Raw genomic sequence first — 26,493 nt, 5'->3', positions numbered from 1 at the left:
GACACAATATTCATAAAAACAGAGCAACATTTCATTTTTAAATGTTCATTTTTCAATGATATAATTGACAAATAAGTCTCACTACAATGTGTTGATGAGTCTGCCAGACAGCACATCAAGCCAAAAGTCCTTGTGAACTTGAGTAACCTTAAATAGCTTTGCAGTCTACAACCAAAGCTAACAACAGAGCACAGCAGATGCTGCAATATACTGTAGCCCTAAGCTTGCATGCCTAAGGAAATTTCTAAGGAAATTCAAAAAACCAAAACAAAACAAAACAAAACAAAAAAAGCCAGTGTTTGTACAAGGGATATCCATATCCAACTTCCATTTTTAATGTCTGATGTACATTTCAATTATACTAATATAATATCCACAAGAACTGATGACATTTTTGTGTGTGTTTCAATAGGTTTCAAAACCTGAAATATTACAGTGCACAGCAAAACTCAGGCGACATCCAAGTGAAACAAATTGGGGACACGTGCTGCAGGCGGAGAAATGTTCACATACACTGCTGTGGGATGACCGTGTCTCAATGATGCTGACAGCAGGGCAAACAGCAGCATGTTTGTTTAATGGAGCTCCTAAGGCTCCATTAAACAAACAAGAAAGAAACTTGTCAAGGCAAAATAAACTGGCGCATACATACAAAAACCCAGGCTCAGTTCCAGCTTAGCACATTAAAACAGTGCATCAGGACATCCTTTCTTAGTATTGTAAACTTTGTTGAAATACCCATACAAAATAGTAAAGGCAGTTAAATCTGTGTCAAGAAATTTTATTTTGTCCGAAAGATAAAAAAAAAAATGTTTGTAGCTGCTGTCATGACCAAAACCGAAAATGTTGTCTATAAGCAGAACCTGGAGTGCAGTGTATGTAAACTTACTGGTCCTGCTTCTTCTCAAGACTCTGTGGAATTGTTCTTTGCAAGTTTGCCATTTCAGACAAACACATAAACAATAGGACATCAAATTTCACTACTGAAAGCCGGTTTGGTTTCTGAGGTGGGGAAACAGCAAAAAATGATGACAGCTAAACAATATATAATATTTCAGCTACTATTTTTAAAAATCTGCAGCTGCAAACCATCTTATTTTTTTGTTCACTGTGCTTGGACACATCAACATGGAGTTACAGAAGAAGGCATACAAATGGACCGACGACGAAGCTCAAAGTCCAAACTTGTTCAAAAATGCTGTATAAAAACAGTTTTTCACATTTTCATACATCAGTGGACAACTGTGCCTAAGCTTCGCAGGTGTATAGACCGTGTATAGACCCTTTAGATCCTGGGACTAAATGTTCTTGGTACTTTAGTTGGAAATTTGGCTCTAGACACTGTCCACCAAGCACTACTGACCTCAATTGGAAATTTTCACAGACAAAGTTGAGCCGGGGTGATGTGTGAGGCACAACCCACATTCTGGTTACCCAGGGAAGGAGAATCCTCTTACCTCTTAATATTTTCACTACTGTGGTGGAGTCACCTTTTGTGATTTTTGCAGCGTTGTGGTGGACATCTGAGAAACTAACTTGCCAGTGAAAGGTATGTTAGAACGTGTCAGATAGATAACACAGATAACACATAGCAGCATAATCATCCTACTAAAAAGATAACAATCATGCATTTGCTTTCGGTTTCTATTTAAAAAGCAGAAGTTTCATTTTTTCAGAAATGTACTTTCTGACAATGGAGTTAGACGAGATTGATACAACTCTCTTCTCTGTCCATTAAATATAAAGGTAATGCTCACAGCTGGAGCCCGGTTTAGCATAAAGACTGGAAACAGAGGCAAACATTTAGCCTACTTCTGTCCTATGACAACAAAGTCCACCCACCAAGCACCTCTGACTGCTTAAGATGCTATATCTTTTTTTTTTTTTTTTTAATATGTACAAAAACCAAAGAGCAAAAACAACAGTTTCCTGTTTTGCGTCTGGTTATCTGCCAGACTATTTCTCGGCTCTGAGCAACTGCCAGGCAACCATTATTTTCATTACTGTGAAATGCTTTAGCAATAAAATAACGTGCTTTACTGTAGTACTCCAGTAACATGATGCTGTAGAAGGTAACATTACGAGCAACACATGCCAATTTCTCTGTTGTTAGCTGCAAGAACATACACATTCATTTTCATCTACTCAAACCATTCAAGGAAATGAAGACTTAACAGATTCACTTGATGGAAATGTCCCCTTAACAATTTATATCTGTGCACGAATTGTTTCTCTTTGGACTGCTTTGACTGTTTTGTTTTTTTTTATTAATGGTATTTTTTTGCTGGTTAGGCCTGTTGAATTTGGCATTAGCACATTCCATGGCTAAAATGGCCAGTACAATCTATTATAGAGTCCCATGCTGTTGAGCAATGTTGGTGTATTTAATATTCAGGAACAGGAAAGAGAAATTGTGTGAAAGCTAAGCCTCATTTGAAGCTAATTAAATAACCAGAGTAGTAGGCTGGATGTGAGAAACTGTGAGTGTTGTTTTTTGTGCTGTCTCACATAGCCAGACCTAACCTTATCTCCACACTTCATACTGCAAGGCAAGCTCAGCTGGTTTTGTTGGTACACAAAACCCTCCTCTGCAGCGTGCAGCATTGGTATGTGTCTGCTGCTGCTTCATGTAAATGTACCTGACAGACATGTTGTATACTGAATGTTGTACTTAGAAAATATACACTGCTAATAGAGTGAAAATTAGTATCTTTATTTTTTGTATTATAATAGAGACACAATAAAAATACAAAATAAAATACTATGAAATAAATTTTGGGTCACATCTCACACCTCTACTTGGACTGACATTTTAACTCAAATGCTTTTTTGGTCTATCTGGTGGCTCTCAAAACTGAAAGAAAGGCAGTCCATGAGGAAAAGCAGAAATAAAATATTTGCTTGGCTGGCAGTTTTTTTTAACCATACGGAGCGAAGACAACCACAGCATTGTGTCTGTCTGTGCTACGTTCCTGTGTTCCAAGCCGAGGCAGCATTGTGCTGTTGTACTTCTGTGGATGATATGCATTCCCTCCCTCTCTCTGAAGATTTTTTTTTTTTTTTTTGTCTTTTAATCTGATTGAGCCACAATAGTTGTAGGAGTTTCTATTTGAGAGGCTAAGGTCCAGGCCAGGGATTATCTCCTCCCCAGCTGCCACTGCAGACTCCCTCCTCCCACTGTCTCTCTCTCTCACACACACTAAAATATTATAGCACTTCCACCCACAAAACCTTGTGTGACACTAAACAGTAGCCGTCATTCACAAGAGCCCCATTCCCACAAATACCAATTCTATAAAACCATAACATTTAATTAGATTCTGTGCAAATCCATCTGATAAGAACAGGGTTGCTAAATTTCAACGTCATTAATGAAGTTATGCTGTCTGTCAGGCTGGAGAAACTGATCAAACTGTTATTTGGATTAACAGAATTTATACTCATTATTTTCACCAATGTTCACTGCCTGTACCAAAGCAGAGCAAACATGGATTTTCACTGGCTTTGACTTGGATGTGATCTTAAGTGACGACCATGGAGGGATTAGATTAAAATCCTTACTTTCACTTTCCTAAAAATGAATGTCACAAAGACATCCATGTATAACATTTAGTATGTGGAAAAAAGAAATCGCCATACTCAAGAAGGCATTACTGCATAAGGACAGACTTACTAAGCATTGCTGAACATGCTATGGCTTTAGAATGAGGTACATAGGAAAACAAACAGTGAGGGCAGAGAAAACAAGATGCTAAATAAAACACGTCTGCACAGTCCACACGGCACCGCAATAAATCAGGAGCAGGGATTACCCCTCGATGCAAGTTAATCTGAGCGTGTGGCAGATCAGCCAGATAGAAAGATAGACAAGCTAAAGCTTCATCAGGACCTCAGTGGCCAAAGCCTGTTGGGTCTGCCACCAAGTTTAATGAAACTGATAGAGCCCCTTCTGCTGTCTATTTGCACACCAGGCGGCAACAATGACAGCAATAAACCCTGTTTGGTTGTCTAATCAGACCATAGAAAACTATCAGTTACAACAAGGTCCCTGGTAAGTCACAGTTAGCCATGGGTAAGAAGAGCCAGTGGACCAAAGCTGGGAGGAAATAAGCATTTTAAAGGAACCCACACAGCATGTCTGAAATCAGGAGAAGCACACACTGCAATATCAATCATTGTTCCATGGAGTCAGATGGATCAGATAAGGATAAGGAACCCTAACCCTAACCCTTCCTTAAGTCATTAAGGAAACACATTAGCATGACAATATTAAATCTGACCTCAATTTATGTGCTGACAGAGAAAGATGAGAAACAACTGTATATAATACACACACATGCAAACAAATACAAATCTAGCAATTTCAGTTGTACAAGGTGTACAGTACAAACCTACTTCTGGCCAAAATGTCTGAAGAGTTCAGAGTTACACAACCTCAAAGAAGTTGGTATGGTGAAAAGACAATATTGAGCCATCAGGTGGGCCTTGCTAACACCCCTGCCCTCCAACAACAACAAAAAAAACACTGAAAAAAAGTCTGTGGCAATAGAATGTAATGGTCTGTAGTGGTCCACACACCAAGTAATGCCTCGGCATATGTGTGTGTGTGTGCGTGTATGTCTGATTTAACCTACTTTCAGGGACAGATTTCAGACTAAAGATTAATTGAGGACGGCTTGACAGCTCTTGTCCAACTGTGGACAAAAGCTGTTCCCAATGAGGAAAAAAAAGATTTTTGGATAAGCAGAGATAATGGCTAGGGTTAAAATCTCTAGGAAATTAATGTAAGTCAATGTAACATCTCCAAAAGTGACCTAAGTGAACAAATGTGTGTGTGTGCGTGCGTGCGTGTGTCAGTGCCAACTGTGTGGATGTCCTGCAGGAATGGAATCTGAGGCCTGGTATTTTGACATACTGGCAGCAAAAGTGACCCCTGTGGTGGCACCAGATCTCACACAGGGGACAAACTGAGTCACCTCCCAAACAGTCCAGTATCTAGGACAATCCTGCAGGGACTGTGGGATCAAGCCTTAAAGAAGGTAGGTTATGTGTTGCTGTAACAATTCTAAATACCCTCAATGTGTTATCAAAGATGGATAACTGTGCTGCCCTTGATGGACAGGTATGGAAAGACAGATTTAAAATCACAGCAGATTTGTGGGTGTGCTGGGGTGCGTGGTGTGAAGACCCAGACTGGTCCACTTTTGTGCTTTGTTTAGCAAAACAGCGCTAGAAAAATAAATAAACAATTGAAAGCCATCAAAATGAGCCTGACCTCCTTTGCTCTCAGCAGGGAGGCTGCAGACTTGGATCTAGGAAGCAATGAGTGGCACCCAGATACAGGCAGACACACAGAAAGAGATTACGTTGAATACCAGCAAATGAAGGCTCGTAACACCCTTGTAATTAAAATAATGCTTGAGGCCATTACTACACAGGGAGTCCCCCACTCCACCCAACTTTCCTACAGAAGTCCAAACTTCAGGTAAAGGAGTAACAATACCCCCACTGTCATAGGTGTAAACACACTGAATAGTGAACTTCAAAACTTCAAAAAATATTTATTGTAAGCATTAAAAACACTTGACCCATTCATCAACCTAAACACATATTTTGAGGCTTACAGTGGTCTGGACTGGTTGATGGTATAGGTTTAGTAAACCCATCAATGAGTATTCTAAATTGGAACATACGGTACTCACAAAAAGTTAGGGATATTCGGCTTTTGGGTGAAATTTCAGGATGAACCTAAAATGCACTATAACCTTTACAGGTGAACTTGATCCATGAGTCGACCAATAAATTTGCTGGTTCAATTAGAACTGATATTTAAATGGTTGGTTGTCCCTCTTGTGTACAATTTTGACAGGCCTAATGCTTGCAGGAGTAGCTGTTTACAATAAAATGTATTACACTGACCTATAATAAACTGTGTTTAATATATATTTACCAAAAATAGCTACAGCAGATAGCTGAACTAAGTGAGTATTCTTATTTAAGTAGAAGGGAAACAAACAGTGAAAGTTGAGCATCATATTAATAGTAATCAAGGAAAACAAAATACACAAAACTATGAAGCCTTCACCATCTTTAAGGCTAAAGTATCCACAATAAACACAGCTATACTGTAGCTAATTTTGAAAAAACAACAACAACAAACAAACAAACAAACAAAATCTCACGATAACTGAAAAAGTCATAACTCCTGAAAAAATGATGAACCCACCAGCCAAACCAGATGGGTGGTAAAGTCTAATTAACAGTCTCAATGTGATAACTCCCCCACTCCTTTCTCTTCTCAACATCGATTTGACTCAGGCAGCTGGGGGGAGGACCCTCTCTTACAACATGATGTTATTTATCACAGTTTGAATTCTCAGTGCAGTTTATTTTGGTTGTACCCTCTAATGACACAGGCTGAAAAAGAAGAAAGTGACAGAATCTGTGCAGTAAACAGATGTGACAGCTTAGGAATCTGTGTGCATTTAGGAACAACTGTTGGAGTTATGTCGTATTAAGAATGGCCTTGTTGCCTTCTGATGCCAACGCAAGCTTTAGCGGCTCTTGAGGGAATCAACCAACCATACACCAGTGGCACCCAATTTAAAGTCAGTGTTGATGATGACATGTGACTTTTTCAGTCATGTCAAGGAATATATGTTACTATGGCCACATCAGGCATGTGATTATAATGTACTAAACATGGCCCAATCAGTGTCTGTCCATGTTTTTTGACTCTTTCTTCCTTATGGCTCATGCTGAGTGCCAACTAAAGTTGAGCACAGAAGAAAAAAAGCAAGAGGATGATAACTTTTAAATACAGCTGTCAGTGACTTTATGGCACATCAGAAGGGAGTGGTGTGGAGATGAGAAGGAGTGAGATCTAATTACAGCTCTCTGACTCAACACTCAGAGGAAGAGCAGTGAGAAAAGAGGCAGAGGGGGCAAGGGAAGAAGAGCGATAAACAAGGCACAAACCATGACAGAAGGCAGACCAAGAGAGATGAATAGGAAAAGCATGAGAAAGCGACAGACGCTATGAGAGAGAAAAAGAATAAGACAGAGGACCACTTTGAAGAATCACACTCCTTGTGATCAGCTTAGGAACACTCCTCAGGGGCAAATTGCATAAAATGAGGGCATCTCTTTTTCAGAGCAGCCAAACTAGCTATGTTTTATTCTGTGGAGTGCACTGTCCTCCATCTGCGGTAGCTGGCTAGCTAGATGCCTTTTTGTGATACCACATCAATCCCCCGAAAGGGAAAGTTGTTGTTTCATTCCCACAGTTCCCCTTAGATGCAACATCTAACCTGTCCTGCCAATGAAAAGTTCTTTCTTCCTCCTCTTTGTATATAACAGAAACTCAACTTATGCATTATAAAGGTTAATCTTTGTTTTGATGGTGGTTTTGTGTGAAAGACACAGTGATAACATTGAGTTACATCTGAGTGACATGTATGGGGATGTTTATGTCCAGGGGTGCTGATCAAAAACACCCAAGCTGACCTAATTCCTACTTTAGATGGCTGCTTATAATAAACCTGTGCATACTGACTTAAGACTGTGTCTATGGTGCTTACCTCTTTAAAGGCATATTCTTCACAAGATCTCTTAATGATTAGTACAGGAGGAAGCACCTTATCAAACCACTCAGAACTGTCATAACTGCCCTTAATGTGGTCATGTGTATCTAGGGCAATTATGTTGGAGTTGACAGTAACAGTCTTTGTTAAGTTGAAGTTTTAAAAAGTCATCTTGGCTGCCAGGACCTGAACTGAATCAGAACTGCATGCATCACCTGCATAGTGAGTTTGTCAACAGGAAGTGACATTCACCCAGATTATCAAAACTCCACTCTGGTGCCCCCATTCACCAATCAGCCACTACATGAAAGCTAATGAAGGGTGAAGTAATTTACATTGATCATCTCTTATCAGGAAGCCTTGGGTCCTGGTATTCACGTGCATGTTACTTTGACACGTTCCACCCAACTAAACAAGACAACCATACTACCTGATGGTAGTGGCCTCCCCAGTAGGACGATGCGTCCCACCACACCACAAGAACAGCTCAGGAACAGCTCGAGGAACACAACAAAGACTCCCCAGATTCCAATCCGACTGTACACTCATGGGATGTGCCAGAATAAGACCAATCCACAGAGGTCCTACATCCCAACCCTCAGGACCCAAAGGATGTGCTGCCCACAACACAGGACACCCCTAGAGGTCCTGTGTGCATGCCCAACTGGTCAGAGCTGTTGTGGCAGCACAAGGGGGACCTATACAATATCAGGTGGTTTCAATGCTGTGGCTGATCCGTGTACAAGTTCACTAAGTCCCTGACTCATTTTCTCTGCCGTCAACAGCTCGTCTTCGCTGTACAATAAGCTAACATAGATATATACTGCAAAATAGTTTGAGGTCATTACTTAGACAGCGCCACATTTGAACAGTGCATTCAGAAACTCCAATAATGGAACTAAAAAAGCACAGTCTCTGCTACATGTACATGCTACTGCTTTGTGTTAAAAATCCCACAATGCAATGCATTGCATTTTATAGATATGAAAATAACAATCATATAAAACCTGTTAGTGATGACACAAAACACTAACGATTAATGAGTGTATGAAATGTCAACTCACTGCTCACAGTAAAGTGGGGTCCATTATACCAGGAGTCGTAAATGAGAGAGTAATTTTCAGACACAGCCATCAGTCAACTGTATACGTCGACTACATACTCTCAAATGCTCTGGCAAGTGCCTCAATACCACCTGTACTGCTGCTGCTCTTTGCATAAGGTCTACAGACTGTACCTGGGGGCAGACAATTTACTGCTCTAACAAGCTGGGAGCAAGCAAGGCCACAGAAATAGAGGGAGCAAGTGTGTCATTTTAAGGGAACGGGTTTCGACTTCAGCGCCGGCAGCAGGCATGTGTGCTGACATATTAAAGCATGCCCAGTTGGGCAGCTATTGGGCCAGAGTGGGAAGTTACTGGGACAAATAAGTGTCAGCCTGCTAGACCTGATGCCATGTGTAGACTTGGAGCAGATGCCTCAAACACACACACACACACACACACACACACACACACACACACACACACACACACACACACACACACACACACACACACACACACACACACACACACACACACACACACACACACACACACACACACACACACACACACACACACACACACACACACACACACACAGAAGCACAAAATGAAAAAGGAGAAAGGCAGGAAATGGTTCATGCAAACACACTTTCCTCCATTACTGAGCTAAGGCAATATTTGCAGTTTCCACATCTCCTTCCATTGGCCCTGTGAACAGCAGCATGCAGGTAGTGGCGTCACTAGCAGAGAAAAGTCCTTATTCTTGTTATTTGAGAGTAGACTATATGTCAACTATCAGCTTTTATATATTAGTGTTTCACGAAATAAAATCCATTTACAAATAAAGGTTATGTAAAAAACAAAAGCGACACCTGTACCAGAGTGGGGCAGGGGTATGACACTGACTGAAACCCTGAACTACACGTCATCTGACTCATTTCTATTAGTTTTGTGTCAAAGACTGCCTTTAATTCCTACATTCATTGTGGGCCATAGTGTGTCCTGTGGCTATATTTCCTGGCAAAGGCTCTAGAAAAGTTTTTCTTATGGTCGCAAGGTCACACTGTTACACTGACAAAAGAGAGAAGAGCAGAAAAACAGAGCCAGAGAAATGTACTTATCCAAGCTACCTCTCCGGAGATTCAGCACTTAATTAGAGAATAGTCTGCGCTTATGCAAATGTGAACTGAATACACACAGTCTCTTGGATTCCAGTGAGATCCTATAAGGCCTCTGGCAGTGTAAGTAGGGTGAGTCTCAGTTCTATCAAAACCTGCACAATGAGCAACATAACAGCGATTTATTGACCCTTCAGCTCCGCATAGTCAGCTGCACTGCTGCTTTACAGACAGCCAAGAAATCTGCAGAAAACCGCTGCTGACTTGAACTGTAAGAGTTTGGAAAGGAACAATCAAATAGTGGGATTTGGATCTGGATTGGAGCTCAATCTCTAATGACGACTTAAGAGTCTTTCAAGTGAGGTTTGGATTTTCAAGACATTCAGCCATCAAAAGGCAGTGCTGATACAACTCTTCTTCTTTTCATTGGTCAAGTAAATGGGGGGGGGGGGGGGGGATCAATACCCTTAGCACTAATAGGAGATCAGGGAGCCATTAATCGGGGGGGGGGGGGGGGGGGGCCTTCAAAGAAAATGTTGAAGTAACTGGCTATAAGCTCCATCTTCCTCTATATCTCAACCCCAAAAGAGGGATAACATGTCTGTCAGGGTGACAGGGTGAAAAATGTTTTCAGCACCAAAAATAATTTTACTCTAATTCTCTTGCATGTAGTGCTTTCACTAAATTCTAACCGTTCGTGTCAGGCAGGACTGGGCTTCTGCTTCTCTGTGTTAAGTCAGTGCTGTAATGTGGTGGGTGCACACTGCAGAGTTGCTGGAGTCTGCTGTGGAGACACAGGAAGTTGCTGGGGGTTGGAAGACACATCAAACAGGATGTGAAACAGCTAAGCTGTGGTATTAGCACACACAGATACAAGGACACACTTGAGTTAGGACAGACTAAAGAACTTTACCACAGATTCTCACCCCAATTTGACTCTGGGCTTGAAACGGTTTGGGGCAGCAGGATGAGAGGATCCAATATAGCTCTTACCACTCTGCGGCACTCCAGCTCTAATGTTTTTCCTTGACCATGCAAGCCTCTTCAACAAGTCTGTTTTTGTTTGTAGTGTTTTAGTTTTATGTTGTTTCATTGTAATTTCTGTGACTAAATATTTAATTTCTCAGTGCAATAATAGTTTACATTTACAGCAGTTTGACGTTTGCCTCTTATAAGGACTGTCTTACTGTTCCATAAAGGCCTTGGCTCTATAGGTAATCTATTGGAAAGCGCTCATTCAATTCCTGGGTTGACTATAATTGGAATTTTATGGCATACTGTTTCATTAGTGGCTGCAATATAACAGAGTTTAAATTACATTTACTTTGAATCTGTGGATGACAGTTTGCAGAAGTAGCCAGTTGGAAAGACGGCTCTTAGATCAGGCTAAATGGGCAGAGTTCAAAGATCTGTTGATGGGAACTAATTCTGTCGGCTAGCAGTGCTGTTAATCTTTATTTATTTAAGGAGGAAATGAGAACAAGTGTACAGTGCTCAGGGCAACGGCCAGACTCTACTGTGGCCTGCACTTGCCTGCTGCTTTGCCTCTAGATCTGCTTTCTGATGCAGAAAGTGAGCAGAAGACCTGGCTAAGCACAAAAAATGACTGACTTGATTATAAGTGTTCAACTGAACGGCTGTCTGATTTGTATTAAATTTATACTTGTGTGACAAGGCCATCTATGTATTTGAGCAAAGGGACCTGTCAAAGACCTGTTTCAGTCGTACTACTCTGTTCAAATGTTACAGGTCACGTCTCATGCACATGAAACCTGTTATAACAATGGATCTCTAACTTCAATAAAAGATTTTTCACTAATCTTAGTTAATCCTCTCCAATAATGATCTACTGAGGTCGAATATTACTTGTAAGGAGGTCAGAGTGATTTTTCCCAGGCTGTTGCATTTCAAGAGCACATTTCAACTCAGAGTATGTCAAGTAGTAATGTTAAGAAGTGTGTGTGTGTGTGCGTGCGTGTGTGCGTGTGTGTGCGTGCGTGCGTGTATCTTGCAGTTCAAAGTCAACTTTTGTATGTGCATGACATAGTTAAGCAGCAGCACAAACGGCACAAAAATTTACAGTATACAGTTCAAGAAAGATCTTGGCTCTCGCAGTTGCTATTTCCCCTTTTTGTCTACGCATGATGGGAGATCACATTATGAAACTCGTCTACATTATGCAAATCTGCCATGGGCCCACACACATTTGTACTTAAGATATTTTACATACAAGCCTACACTTCAATGCTTTTTATATATTTCCATATATCCGGAATTTAAGACTCAAATAACAATCAGGCTCTATGTTAAGATTAAGGGAGAAGTTAAAACAGTTAAACAGCTTGAAACTGTCTGTAAAGATAAAACAGAAAGGTGGTTGCAACAGCTCTGCGTGCCATTTGCTGATAAAGAGCAGAAGTTGCACATAGAGTAAAAGCACACACACCTAATTACACGATTAGATATATTGTATGAAAGATTAAATGGCTGTGACATTAAAAGATACTGGATTCCTAAAAAGGCGAGCTAACAGCTACTCAACAGCTGTTTTTCATATGAAGGACGACTTGGTGATGGGTTGGAGCCTCTGCTATACTGTAACAGTTTGCTTCAGTACTCAAGAACTGGCAAATGAGACAAGTAAATGTTCGGGTATGACTCAAGGCTGCAAAGTAAGACGGGAGCCTGGACTGGTCAACCAGTTGTGTGAGTCAAAATGACACAGTGCTTGCTAACTGGCTGACAGTTGTGGACTACATATCTTGGAGGCACTGGACAAGACAGGCTTCCTTTCATCTAATAAAGGTCCTTTTCTATGTTGTAACACACTTACATTCTGAATACAAGCACAAGTTGCTGAACAAAGAGTATTCAAACGTGTGTGGAGATAATAATGGATCTAGCATCACCTTCTTAATTGGAATGCTGGATAAAACAGAAATTCCCATAAGACATTTAATATCATTTTCATCTTCCTAAATGCTGGACAAACAAACACTTTGTAATCACCCACCTTTGTGGGTATTTTGACAAGTGATAAAAGCATCAGCATGCACACATTTCAGGATGATTAAACAGTTGGACACAACAGGATTTCGTGTCCCTAAAACAACCTTTCTATCCCTTCAGTGGCAAACACTGGATAAATGCTTACATAAAAGGCCTTTATGAAAGCAACTGAAACACGGTGGAACATTGCTGTGTGGCATCAAGCCAGAGCTGGAACTGCCTAATATTTGGGCTTCATCACTGAGAGTTTTAGTGAGTCTCTCAAACTGTAACCATACTGCTGGTGCTGATCATACTCCACATAGCCCACTGTGTCTTCAAACCATACTGGCTTCCTTTCAACTATGTATACTGAATGGAGATTTTAAAAAAAGAATTACAATCACTGGAATGTTGATGACAGTACCCAACCGCCTATTTCTGTGGAGTAGATGGACGAAGTGAAAAACAGATGTTCGTGTATGCCAATGTGAGGCCCAGAGTTTGCAACACATCCATCGTCTCCCAGTGACACTGAAAATGGTGAGAAGTTAAGGATGCTACATACAAGGGAAGCCTTAACACAGGCTTGCTCTCTCATCAGAGGGACCCTTTGTCCTAAGAGCAGAGCTGTTTAGTATTAGTATCAGCAGACACATAGCACCGCTGATGGGAGCAAAGGAGCCACTGTGACAACACTCCACCTCAGAAAAGGTTTCTTTAAGATGTACTACAAATGCGTGTGCATAGCATGCTGTGCAGCATCAGGTAAAGCGACAAACAGTTCTAAAAAAGCAAACAAACAAACAAAAAAACAGAGCCAGCTTGTTTTTACAGTTTAAGTTTGTAAATCTGCATATGTTCTTTTATATGTGGCAATGTTGTCAATTGACAGGGGGATTTAGTTTAGTATTATTGATGTTTAAACAACCGTTATGTAACCAAATAGCTAACTGGTCTAAAAAGCAGAGTGCAAAGAGCAAAGTGAGATAGTAAGAGTGAGAGACAGACAGAGACCAAAATGATGTAGGTTTATTCTGCACTGATTGCTTTGAAGTAACTAACTAATGCAGAAAAATTAGCAGAAAGAAATGTGTAGCAGCCACAAAGATAGCGGAAGCACACAGTGTATTGGTCTGTTCCACTGCACAAGATGATCTTCAGCACTTTGGAGACCAGGGTATTTTAAACTTTAAAGCAATTAACAACCAAAAATGAGCAGGTTTTCTGAGTTTGATTGGTTGAATCAATCAAAAATCAATGCTTATAGATGACCAAATATTTAGCTTGAAAAATATTGAGCTGGGGCCATATAGTTACATGCTAAATAAGGTGTAGCGTGGGTCCACCTGTATACCAAGATGTTTCAGAGAATGACAGGAGCTTGTTCCGTCCTGTTTCTCCAAAGTTACCTGGGGGGAAACATTCAGACTTGAGACTAATGTATGAGTACTGTGAGGAGGAACAAAAGAGGAAAACAGGATGAAAGAAATGGAGAGGGGGGGTGGAATCTGACAGACATCAAGCTGATGCATTCGGTCTCAAAAAGTGAACTAGTCCTTTGGGCAAAGCAGGCAACAAATGATTCAGATGAAATGTGGACAGTGCTAGAGGCAACATTCATGCAGGCTTTCCTTCCCCATTTTAGATTCAGTCTTTGTCCAGAAATAACCTGTAAAGCATTTTTTGTAGCTCTTAAGGTTGTGCACTTACAGTACATTACCCACTGGCTGGGTCAAATATGTAAGGCCAGGACATGCGGATATCTTCTTAATATTAATGCAGGGCTGCACAGTGCAACATATATGTTGCATACATGTCGTGCGACAAAGAAACAAATCAGTCTATGTGATGAATGAAATTACTGCAGTACCACCTGTGCGATACAGCTTTGCAATGTGTGAGTTAAACAGTCGGAAACTATGCTAAACACTCAATTGCACAGAGGTGTTTTCATTTTTAAATACTGTTTTAAAATTAAAACGTATATGTAGCCAGAGCTGCTTGCTTGTGTATGAGGTGAATCAACGCTGTATCAACATTCTACTTGGTAGCTGTGCTCTATCATGCACTTAAAAACCACGTGCCTGTCTATGTAGAGTTGCTATCCAGCACCGCAAGCCATCACCACTTGGTGAATTTCCAACCAATTTGGTATGATTTGTCACAAATGACAAGTATTAATGATACAGGGCACTTGATTAAATTAAATGTGGGTTTTCATACCAATAATAATAACAATAATATTTTCTATTGCATTTCCTACTATTTGAAAGGGTTAGAAACCTGCTGCAATATGGTGGTGGCAGAGATGTACTTCACAAGTGGGATGCGCTATGTATTGTATGTGTCTATGAGCGACATGAGCTAGACAACATGAGTGCCAACAGACAATGACTTGGTGTTAAAATTGTACAGCACTTCCCATGTTTGAGTACATCACAAATAAGAGAACAAAAGCAGTTTTCAGATTGATACTTAACAATAAAGATTTTTATTTCTTTATTTTTTCAGAAATTTACTGAAATTTGTACTGCTTCTCTGAAGTGTACTATACAGATGCTTCGTACAGCAAACTGTCTGAAAAGATTTGGATGCTGCCCTGTATGCACCATTAATGTTTCTTGCCAGTCACATACGTGCTTGTGATGAGCTGCACTGCTTGTGGTTGTTTTTTGAGATGGTGACATTTTACACAAAACTTTAAACCTCTGCAGCACCCATGGTATGTAAAAAAAAAAGAAAAAAGAAAAAAAAAGTACACTGTACAGCCATTGTGTGTAGCACTGATTGGCACCAAAGTCAGACATTTTCCAACTTGACTCATAATGACAACTGTACCTGCTAATATCGCACACCAGATGTCGAGTGGGACTGGTGATATGATTTATTCTGTGAGACAATTAAGATATGGAAAAAAGGCTTTGTCTGATATGGCTCTGCCTGTAATTACAAAACTAATTACATCACATCATTCAGTGTAGATTCTGTCGAGCCTCATAGTGCCAAGTAGAGCTTCATACACAGACTGAATCTGAAAAATGAAGCTGTAGTGACTTTCATTAAAACACAAAATGCTCCATGCTTTTTATGTAGCCACACATACTGAAGCTTTGGGGAACAGAATCTTTGTAAAGGAGTTGCCTTGAAGCATCTTGCATGGAAGGGGGAGGGGGGGGGGGATCAAGAACACACTACACATATGGGGAACTGAGAAGCACATTTTAGGCTTTCAAAATTTACCAAAATTAAGCAAGACATTAAATTGTAAAACATATAATACAAAATATTCCGTTTAATCTAAATTACCCAGGCACCAGCTCGAACATCTCATCTTTAATGATGTCAATTAAAGGAAAAAATCTGTGGCATTTCCCATTAACATCTTGGCTGGAACTCTGCCATTTGGTAAAAAGCCTGAGATTTTCCATCAAGACAGCTAGCTGGTAAAGTACAGAACTTTCTCTTCTCATATGCAAATTTAATAAGAACTCATATTTAACTCAGTGTTTCCAGAGCTACGTTTCTTTCCCTCCCTTGAGGCCCCCCTGGAGAGATAAGAAATCTCTACAAAACTCCCAAAACAGCACACATCCCCTGATAGAACAGTCAATCCATGACAGCTCACTTTTAAATTTCTCATACATATCTATACAATAGAATAAAATCAAAGTTTTTCCATCACATTGATGCGAACTGTAAAGCAGTCTTGCAAGCTACAAAGTCATTAGCACAGAGAGAGTTTCATCTCACATGGACTGAAAAGCAGAAGGTCCTGCAGAGTTAAGGTCAAAATTTTGTATTAAGACAGTAAAACTATTTGGAGGATTTTTATTTGCTGCTCACTACTGATCCCTTATCACTAGCTACAGTTCTCTTGTTCCAGTCTACATTCAGCAAAATTAGTCATGGGGTTAGCAGTAATGATGACAACATTCATATTCTAATTAGGATAACTGACTTTGGAGGAATAAATGCAATGAATATTACTAAATCCAAAATGATGTGTATGTTATATTGCATCACAACAATTTTCCAACTACCTGCATGTCTGATAAAGCAGAGGTTGCCTGTAAAAACAATTAATTGTTATGATCAAAACAGAATGACAGGTTACACTGAAAATACTCACAGATCTGTGGTTCTTTCGAAATGTATCTTTTACAAAAGGAGCTATTCACTCTGTGGGCCCTTCTTCTTTAGTAAAATGACTGACCTTAAAGCCACGAGGGGAAAAAAGGGATTCTTACAGTCAGGCATTACCAAAATGATGTTTAAAACTGAGTATTTAGTTGCAGACATTTTCCTAGAAAATAAGGAAATATGAAGGTTTATCTAATTTTTCTGCACTGTCACCCCTGCATCCTGCCCATCATGGCTATGACTCTGAACAGAGGGATTATGATGATCACATTTAAATCCTAAGAGAATCATTGTGTAGGAAAATTGCAGCATGTACTTTCTAATATCTTGACTGTCTCATCAAGGTCAGAGAATGACATAAACACGTTTCAGGCCACCAGAAAGCATACTGCTTTGAATAAGCTGCTCATGCCTGGTGATCTGGGCAAGCCTGGGGTTTCACAGAGAGCACTATAGGGAGTTCATAATGGAACAAAAACCTTGCATCTTTTGCCTCTTTAATCACTAGACCTTCTGCAGTGCAGTTGCTCCTTTAGGGTATGTACAATAGGCAACACAGCACCTAAGCTTAAAATGATGTTGTGTTGTCACATATAATCACCATGTGCACCATCACATGATATAGTAGTTATCTGGATTTTAGGCTACAGGTCAAGCCTGCTGATCTTTTCTCTTTTTTATATGTGGGTTTGCGTTTGACAGATACATATAGCAAGTGTGTGACAGTGTGTAAAAAATGGAAAAAACAAAACAACACAAACAAAAATACTTACTCAATGTAAGATACAGACTTACTGCTGTAGCTTTATTTGGGCGATGATTTTAATTCTATAGATTTTAAAATAAAAATTACATTACTGTATGAAACTCTCACCTCTAACTCACACACACACACACACACACACACACACACACACACACACACACACACACACACACACACACACACACACACACACACACACCCCCGATAGTGCTTTTATTTAAAACAGGACAGATATGCTTACCTACACAGGAAATAAACCTACAGCAACAAAATATTTCCCAGCATGTCATACTCATGAGTAATACAGACAAGCCTTAACATTAAACGATCAACTAGTTGTCACTTACCTTGAGGATGTCTCCACGCTTGAAACTAAGCTCGTCATCAGCAGTAGCTTTGAAATCGTATTTGGCAATGGCCTCCATGGTTGTTGTTGCGTGCTGGAAAACCGCTTGGCTGTAGTTGTCTTGCAGGGGCTGAATAAAAAATAAAAACACTTATCCAGGCTTCTGTGGCCAGATGCTTCTCTCCGAGTCTCTCCTCCCGTCTATGACCCGCTCCTTTTGGGCTTAGACCTCACATAAAGGTTACAGTACGGCACCTGCAAACAAGACACAATGTGGTATTCAAATGTTTACTCTAAAACTCTAATTTTAAGCAAAACTAAATAAAAACAAAAATCAAAGAATATCTGGAAAATGTAAATATGAATTTTCCTTAGTCTGTACTCATTTCAGTCCCTCTAAGTTTCACTCATAAAATGTTTTTTTTTTTTCCTAATTGTTTTCCTGTGATCAGTAGAAAGTCATTTTGTGGTCTAGACATCGCATGCTTTGTTCTCTTAAGATCTTGCAATATCCAAAATATCACACGCAAACAAAAATGGCCATCTCCAATGGAAAACCTGTGTGAAAAGGTGTGAAGGCCTACTGACCTTGCCGTTGCTAATCTGGGCAACATTAAGAAGAGGACAAGGATTCTGATGCAAAGTTAACCACCATCAATGGCAATGCTTCCTGACTTTCTTGACAGCCAACCACCTGGCCCTACCACAGATAAGTAAGTAGCTTATTTAAGATGAGCTGACAGTGATACACTGGTTAAAGCCACGGTTACTGAGATAAATAGATAAAGCTAAGTTATCTCATTAAGTTGTTTGCTAACATGCTAGTTACCGTGCAGCTCTGATGGGTTCACACTAATAACATACAGCTCAACATCCAATAATACCATTAAGCCTGACAGCCAGCCAGACGACAAAATAAGAATATCAAACCTCGGTCAACCATCTGCAAATGTAGACTTTTGGTTTTTATCGCTTTTTCCCAATTACAATTCGTGTCATCTGGTCACGGATAATCCTACCATGGGTTAGCTAAAACACTCACAGCAGAAGATGCAGGACTCGTATCTAGAAGTCATTTGACATTAACGACACAATAAGTCCTAAAAATGGGACAGCAGACATTGTTTACAGTTCCACAACTGTCAACAACTCAACCCATGGCCGATATATCTGAAGACAAATGAACAACAAAGCACGTCAGTGACAGAAGTAACGTTAGTCAAGACAAAGTAATGAAAAAGGAAGCTGAATTCCAAAGGGCGCAGACTGGAATAATCCTCTTTAATTCACGACCGTCTCATGATTTTATTTACTGCCAGAACAATGTTAGACTTCAACATCTAGCAATAAGCCATTTTGAGCATCTGTCCGCGTTTTTACCATATTGAACGAGTTCGAGTGGCTCGAGTCCGTTCCAGTCAACAGCCTGCGCCCAGTCCTCCGAAGCGCGAGAGCTAGCATGCCGGCTAACGGTCGAGTAACAATAACTGCGATGCAGTGTGAATATCAAACTTAACCCCATTAATTTATCACAACGGGCAAATTAACGATGACATTACTCAACACAAGTGACCAGTTTGAAATAAACATGAGACTTTTATGAATGCCCGAGGCCTGCAAGCTAGCTTCACGTTGGCAAATGTGAAAGGGAAGAAAACACCTTTTTTTCATAGCGCAAGCTGTTGTTGCTAGCGGAGTGGCACAGTTAGCCCAGCTAACGTTACTGAACTTGCCTAGCCTGCGTCGCGAAGGGAAAGACTACACAAGTTTTATGTAAAGATAAGGAATAAGAAAACTCACCACTCGAGATATTCCGTTTCGAAGCTGCCACCGTAACAAACAAAAACCCTGTCGTGTAATTATCCACTCCCCGTTTCCTCTTGAGAGGCAACAAACGTTATACGTCTGATGTCGCTTACACCCCGTCCTCGGAGCCTGAACGTAGCTACTAGCATAAGGTTTACGACGCTTATTTCCGCTTCCTTCCACAGTGCGGGGAGGGTGAGCCTGGCGCTGTGACTGGAGCTCCTCCCTGTCAGTCTGTGCCACTCGTCTGCCAAACGCATCACACAACAGTCAGTGCCGCCTGAAACTGCCTCTAACTATCCCCTATGAGTGTTATAAGTATCTTCATACTAATACCAATTATTAGTAGGTCTGTGTACTGCGTGACATAACCCTATCTATCTATCTATCTATCTATCTATCTATCTATCTATCTATCTATCTATCTATCTATCTATCTATCTATCTATCTATCTATCTATCTATCTATCTATCTATCTGTTTTTGTGTTTGAGCCAGTGACATTAGAATTAGAGGTTTAAAACACATGTAATCCCTATCAGTCATTAAATATTAATGACATAAGGCGAGGAGGTATATAAGGCTAGATAAGGCTGGAAGGCTTTAAGATTTATGGATGTCAAACTAAACTATTGCCTCATCGGTGACTTCACTAGTCAGGTGATATAATACACAGGACAATGCACCATATAATGATAAAAAAATAAAAATAAAAAAATCATATCAATGACAAACTCAAGATTTATGACTGGATATGTCAAAGCAGCCAAAAATATGCGCACCTTACACGGGTACTGTTTTTGATGATATTCTGCACCATTCTGCCCTCAAAAAGTAGCTCATATTAAACTTCTGCCCCTTACATGTTGCTCGCTGTTACCTTTATCCCACCACAGAACCCACTATTTGGTAAACAGTTGGCCGTCTTTCCCTGTTCTCATTTTTTGGACATCTGCTTTTAATTCTGAGCGGAGCATTTCATGAAATACTTTGACAATGCTGACACCTAGTGGACAGATTGAACCCCAGGAAAACAGCGTTGGTGAAAGGCAGTAAGGAACGACAGCTTGCTCTGCTGCTCCAATCGTGCCAAAAGTTCCCATCAGAAAAGCACAGGCTTATGGGATAAATATAGGGATGTCATGGGGACTGTGCTGATAGAAGACAACTATAAGTCTATAGATTCTGAAGATATAATGGAGCTAACACTGCCATTGGAAAAAAAAAAGCATGGTGTGGCACTGCTATAGAAGAAACACCTATATTTAACACAGAGAGAACAGGTCGGCTAAGTCTTTTCACACACAAAGGAGGCGACATAAGGAGAGAAAAGCAGCCATGTGTCCTTCATCTGATATCTTCCTGATTTACTGACGACAGCTCCAGCCTGTCTTTGTCCTGTGGACAGGAGCACATCAGCACAGCCTCCTTCAGTTACGGTCACACATGGTCAGGTGCTGCCACTTTTTAGACTTGCAGAATGACGAGGTGTGACGTCAGCTCCGCATTTCTTCTTTAGCTGTCGCGTGCGCTGATGAAGTCTGAACAGCACAAACATGCGCGCGGCGCTGCATCACCTGCGGTCAAATCCATAAACTTATACTGCGAGGTGGTTATTTTTTTTGCTATTCAAACTATATTTTGCCCTTTTATGTTGCTGGTTTATGTCTAACTGGGCTTTATTTCGCTCGAAAACTGCGATGTAAGTTGTAGCTATTGTTATTATTGTTATTAGTATCATTATTCTCATTATTATCACACTGCAGATTGTTACAGAGGAAGACCAAAAGTTGTTTGGGATGGACTTTTCTTGCATTCCGAATTCATCTTTTCCCTCCACCAGTTCCCCCCAGACTATAGTAGAAGGTAGGTTGTTTCTTTCTACTCCTTTTAATATGAACACATAAGCTGAGCACGCGATGTTAGTACCGTGACGCAAATGCAGAATTGTTGTTAAAGAATTTAGGAACGGATCAAATTCAATACCTTAAAGATAAATTGAAAAGAAAAAAGAAAAAAAAGAAGGATAATTAGGGAAAAGAATGGCAGACAGCAGGATTTGCTGTGTGATAAGTGACTGACAGAGTGTTCTGTTTGTATCCTTTCTGCCAGAACACCAGCAATACAACAATGTGATCATGTCCAGCATCTTTGGTGTCATCTGTTTCTTTGGGATCTTTGGAAACTGCATTGTAATCTACACCATTGTGAAGAAAACCAAGTTCGGCTCCCAGCAAACAGTACCAGACATATTTATCTTCAATTTGTCCATCGCAGACCTCCTCTTTCTCCTTGGCATGCCTTTTCTCATCCACCAGCTTGTGGGCAATGGCTCCTGGTGCTTTGGTGGCACCATGTGCACTGTCATCACAGCGCTTGATTCCAACAGCCAGATCGTCAGTACATACATCCTGACTGTAATGACTCTGGATCGCTACCTGGCCACTGTCCATCCCATCCGCTTCAAACATGTCCGAACCCCCTTTGTGGCCGGGGCAGCGGTAGCTCTGGTGTGGGTCTTTTCTCTGGTCTCCATCACTCCGGTCTGGATGTACACAGGACTCATGCATCTCAAGGATGGCTCAGTTGGCTGTGCCCTCCTGCTGCCCAACCCAGCCACAGATACGTACTGGTTCACTCTCTACCAGTTCTTCTTGGCCTTTGCTTTGCCCTGGGTGATCATCTGTTGGGTTTTCTTCAAGATTCTCCAAAACATGTCAGCTACAGTTGCTCCACTGCCCCAGCGCAGCCTGAGGGTGCGGACGAGGAAGGTGACCCGTATGGCAGTGGCCATATGCCTGGCTTTCTTCACTTGCTGGGCCCCCTACTACATCTTGCAGTTGGCCCATCTTGGAGTGCAGCGGCCCACCTTTGCCTTCCTGTATGCCTACAACATTGCTATTAGCATGGGCTATGCCAACAGCTGCATTAACCCGTTTATCTACATTGTATTAAGTGAAACATTTAAGAGGCAGTTCATTGTAGCCATTCGACCATCCCACAGGGTTTTCAAAGTCACTCCCGCTCTGACCGATGGCAGTATGAGTTTGAGGTTGGCACCAGACAGCATTCATCCATCTCACTTGCACTCATGCATGGCTGTGGCTGTGCACTGAGACAAAGACTTAATCTGGACATCCTCAACCACTGCCAACCGCCAACAAGTCACCACCTGCCATCAATGACTGTTCTCAAGCCCTCAGCAACTACTCCTGTTTTCATGAAGGCATAATAGGACTCTGCTGAACTATAAAGCTGCTTTATTTCCCTGGTGGTGATGCAATCTGTGACATTTCAAGGCATGCTTGTTGTGAGCAATAGTTATATTCAGTCACTGTTTTACCAAAATGAGAAAAATAGATGACCATCTGGCAAATAATATGTTTCGACTCAGAAAGCTCCAGAAAATCAGTCAATAATGGAAAGCAAATAACATGAGTAAATTCATTATTGAGCATATTGAGCGCCTCAGAGCCCTCTGATGTTTACTCAATCAATCATTGCTCTATATCTGTATCTTCGTTTAGATGCATTTTTGATTTGCTTTCAAAATGGAAAACGGTATCTCAGTAGTTTCAAAACTGAGCACCATTTTTGCCTGAAATATAACAAGAAGGTCACAAACTCATAATAGATATTTGTCCACTGTGTTATTTCCCCCATGCAAAAAACATTAATGACATTTCTGCAAATCTTGATCTTGATTCTGCACCTCAACATAACAATTTTAATGACGTGAAATGTCACTTACACATAGTTTTTAACAGTATTAAAACAGTGTTAGCAGTCTGCAGTTAGTATTGTGTTGTTGGATTACAGAGTTTATTGTGCAAGCCTGTATGTGCGTCTATCACACAGCATGACATTGTATTGTAACTGTGACCCAGACAGTCATGGCACTAATAGCTGGTCGTCCTTTGAACAGAAAACACATTGTCTATGTGACTCTTAAATTTATGAATTTTTAACTGTTGTAATTTATCTATGTTGTGGCAGAAAAACAGCCTCTTTTAACAGACGGTTTGATAGGTCATTGCATGCATATTTTACGGATGTCTCTGTGGCGTTAACTGGGCATCTTTACTATGATGTGACCACTAAGGAAATGTACACTTTTTCATGTCTGTTGTACTCTCTGCATGTTTAAACTCCTGGAGATACACAAGACTGTGCTCACATTGCTCAAAATGAAAGGACTTGTATTGATTTTGGTTGGCGGGCTGTATCTTTAGAAACACATGTTGGTTTGTAAGGTTAAAAAGAAAAGCTTGATTGCTTTTCTAAATTTTTTGCCAACATTTTCTTGTAAATGTGTGAGGAGAAATCTCAATAAAGTGTTGAACTCAGCTGAAATATCTCAATTCAGTTGTTTGAGAGGTCATGTATAAAGTGGGAGGTAGCAGAAAAAAATCACAGACTTCAGAGGATGAAAGCAGCTCTGTTTCCTTTTTGTTTCTCCAGCTTTTCACAGTGGGGGGACTCGGCATTGCTGCTTATCCAAATGCCAGGTGGCAGGAATTAAAGTATCACCCATTATCTTGAAAAACACAGAGGAGTGGAATAAAGCCAGGATTATGTGGCATTGACATGATAATTCCATCATCATGAGGACAACCTCCCTCTGAAAATAATGAAATGGCAAGGCAATTATTTACTTTCAACCCCTGTGAGGGAGTATTGTTGAGTAACAGCGGTAACTGGACATAAGTAGGTGAATGTTTCTCTGTCCTTGTGGCACATTGTATTTTTAAAGTGTACTAAAGTTAGAATTGCTCATTTATTATTCTGCAAGTGGGTATATTGTGTGCATTTCGTGTTGTGAAGTAACACAAGCTAATGAAATAATGATGGATGTTTGCTGAATAAACAAGTGCATGCTTCTGTAAGTCCACCCACAAAATCAGTGGATGAGAAATGGTACCCATGATGTAATTCTTCCCAGTTTATGGTGCAATTATTTGTTACCAGCACGTTGCTTATCAGTAGGTACAAGGGAACAGGATGTTGGTTAGGGAATAAGGAGATAACAATGTGGGAATTTAAAATGTATTTGTATGCACTGTGCTGATGAAGTGTTAGAACAAAAAAGACACTGTACATTGGGAAGAGTTGAAATCTTTTAATGGAACACGATGTCCTTAATATATTCAAATGAATAAATAATAGTAAACAGTAAACAGTGATTCCTGCTGTGCGAAGGGATTTCCAGCTTTCAGAGCTCATTTTCTGCCCTGTATTCTCTCAATCTCAAGCCAGGGGAGTAGCACAAGCCCATATGGGCCCCTCCCAGCATCCACGGCTATTCATTCTAGTATCCGTGTGGTCCCTGCTCACATCAGGGCCCTGTACACTCAGTCCTCTCTTCCCCCAGTCCCATGCTCCTGTCTCCAGCAAAATGTTGATGTTAGTGTGAGCCATAGAGAGCAGCAAGTCATGAAATATCCCTGAGCTGGGCTTTCATGTTCGCAGCACATGAAAGTCATGAAAGCGTAAAAGATAGAATTAAACCCAATTCACTGATGTAGAGGAGTGCTGATGGATGGATTACTGAACACAGCTTCAGTCTGAAGTGACTGTTCACATTCCGAGTCAGAAAGTCCATCGAACAACTACAAAGTGATGCAAAACAACTACACATGAAAAATGACCACAGGGACGCAAAACATGACAGAAAATGATCATAAAGAGAAGTAGAACAACCACAAAGAGACTCAGAAGGAGCACCAGAGAGACTGCAAAGTGATGCAAAGAACCACAGAGACATGCAAAATGACCACAAATAGACACAAAATGAGATGCAAACCATGAATGAGCAAAGAGCAAAGAGAGTGACCACAGAGAAACACAGCGATCAGCTGCAAAATGACTACAAAGAAACACAGAGCAACAACAAAGAGACACAAAACAACTCTAAAGACGTCACCTCTTCATTTAAAGTCATCTTGTGTCCCTTTCAAATTGACAAATGGCAAGAGAGCCTTGAACTGTTTTGTATAAATGATGCTCTGTGGGATTATGGCGAATACACACCTGAAAAACACAGTGTGGGTTTGCTCTGCAGAGGCCAGGCGAGACTGACAAAAAGACAGATGGATGAATAAATGACCACAGACATCCGCCTGGTAATGGATTGAAGATCCTTAACACGATTGTCTCCAAATATATCAACAAATCTGTTAACTCCTTTGTTTCCCTTCCTTGGTTGTTGGTAGAGATTTAAGAAAGGGAATCCATCAGGGGCAATGGCTTTCATGTGGATTCAACAGCAACACATAGAAACAGTAAGGGTCCCTGATATTTTGAACAGTCATATTCATACAGTTTGTCTTCCGTTAAGTTGTGATGAGACAGCTCGCCATTTACACTAATTTGATTTCCACGATAAAGCTTGCAGGAAATTAATGCCTTGGTACCACTATGCATTTCATTTTCCTTAGCTCGTCCAGCTCTTAGATGCCAGCATCAAGCGGGTGTTTTCGAGAGCAGCGAGCTCTTCCCAACCTGCCTCTCAAACCAAGGAATTCATCCTCTGATGGTCTCTCTGCAGGTCTGCCAGTTTTCATTTCAAATTTAATTAAGAGAAAACTCATTTTGGCCCATCGTAGGCGATCGATAAACAGACAAGATTAGTGCTGCACAATGTTTCCTGTCACTCGCTGCTGGGGAAAGAAGGAAACACGACATTCCTCATGAAG

The 26,493-nt window shown here is 40.6% G+C and overlaps 2 protein-coding genes across 2 annotated transcripts in view; one reads left to right on the top strand and one right to left on the bottom strand.

Moving 5' to 3' along the window:
* The window catches only part of grb2b (growth factor receptor-bound protein 2b), a 29,586-nt gene extending 9,639 nt beyond the window's left edge, over positions 1-19,947 (bottom strand). Inside the window, exons 1-2 of the mRNA XM_070981485.1 lie at positions 19,793-19,947; positions 17,994-18,247 (exon numbers count right to left, since the gene is read on the bottom strand). Coding sequence (XP_070837586.1) covers positions 17,994-18,071 — 78 coding nt within the window. The 5' untranslated portion in view covers positions 18,072-18,247; positions 19,793-19,947. The remainder of the gene's footprint in view (positions 1-17,993; positions 18,248-19,792) is intronic.
* Positions 19,948-21,345: 1,398 nt separating this feature from the next.
* mchr1b (melanin-concentrating hormone receptor 1b) lies at positions 21,346-24,107 on the top strand. The gene is made up of 3 exons (XM_070981672.1): positions 21,346-21,407; positions 21,565-21,664; positions 21,911-24,107. The coding sequence occupies exons 2-3, from the start codon at positions 21,598-21,600 to the stop codon at positions 22,912-22,914; spliced, it is 1,071 nt and encodes a 356-aa protein (XP_070837773.1). The 5' UTR covers positions 21,346-21,407; positions 21,565-21,597; the 3' UTR covers positions 22,915-24,107.
* The last annotated feature ends 2,386 nt before the right edge of the window (positions 24,108-26,493 follow it).

The sequence above is a fragment of the Chaetodon trifascialis genome, chromosome 15 (genome assembly GCF_039877785.1).
Source record: "Chaetodon trifascialis isolate fChaTrf1 chromosome 15, fChaTrf1.hap1, whole genome shotgun sequence".
Lineage (NCBI taxonomy): Eukaryota > Metazoa > Chordata > Actinopteri > Chaetodontiformes > Chaetodontidae > Chaetodon > Chaetodon trifascialis.
Note: the sequence above shows the minus strand (reverse complement) of the source record. Positions and strands in the feature narration are given on the sequence as shown.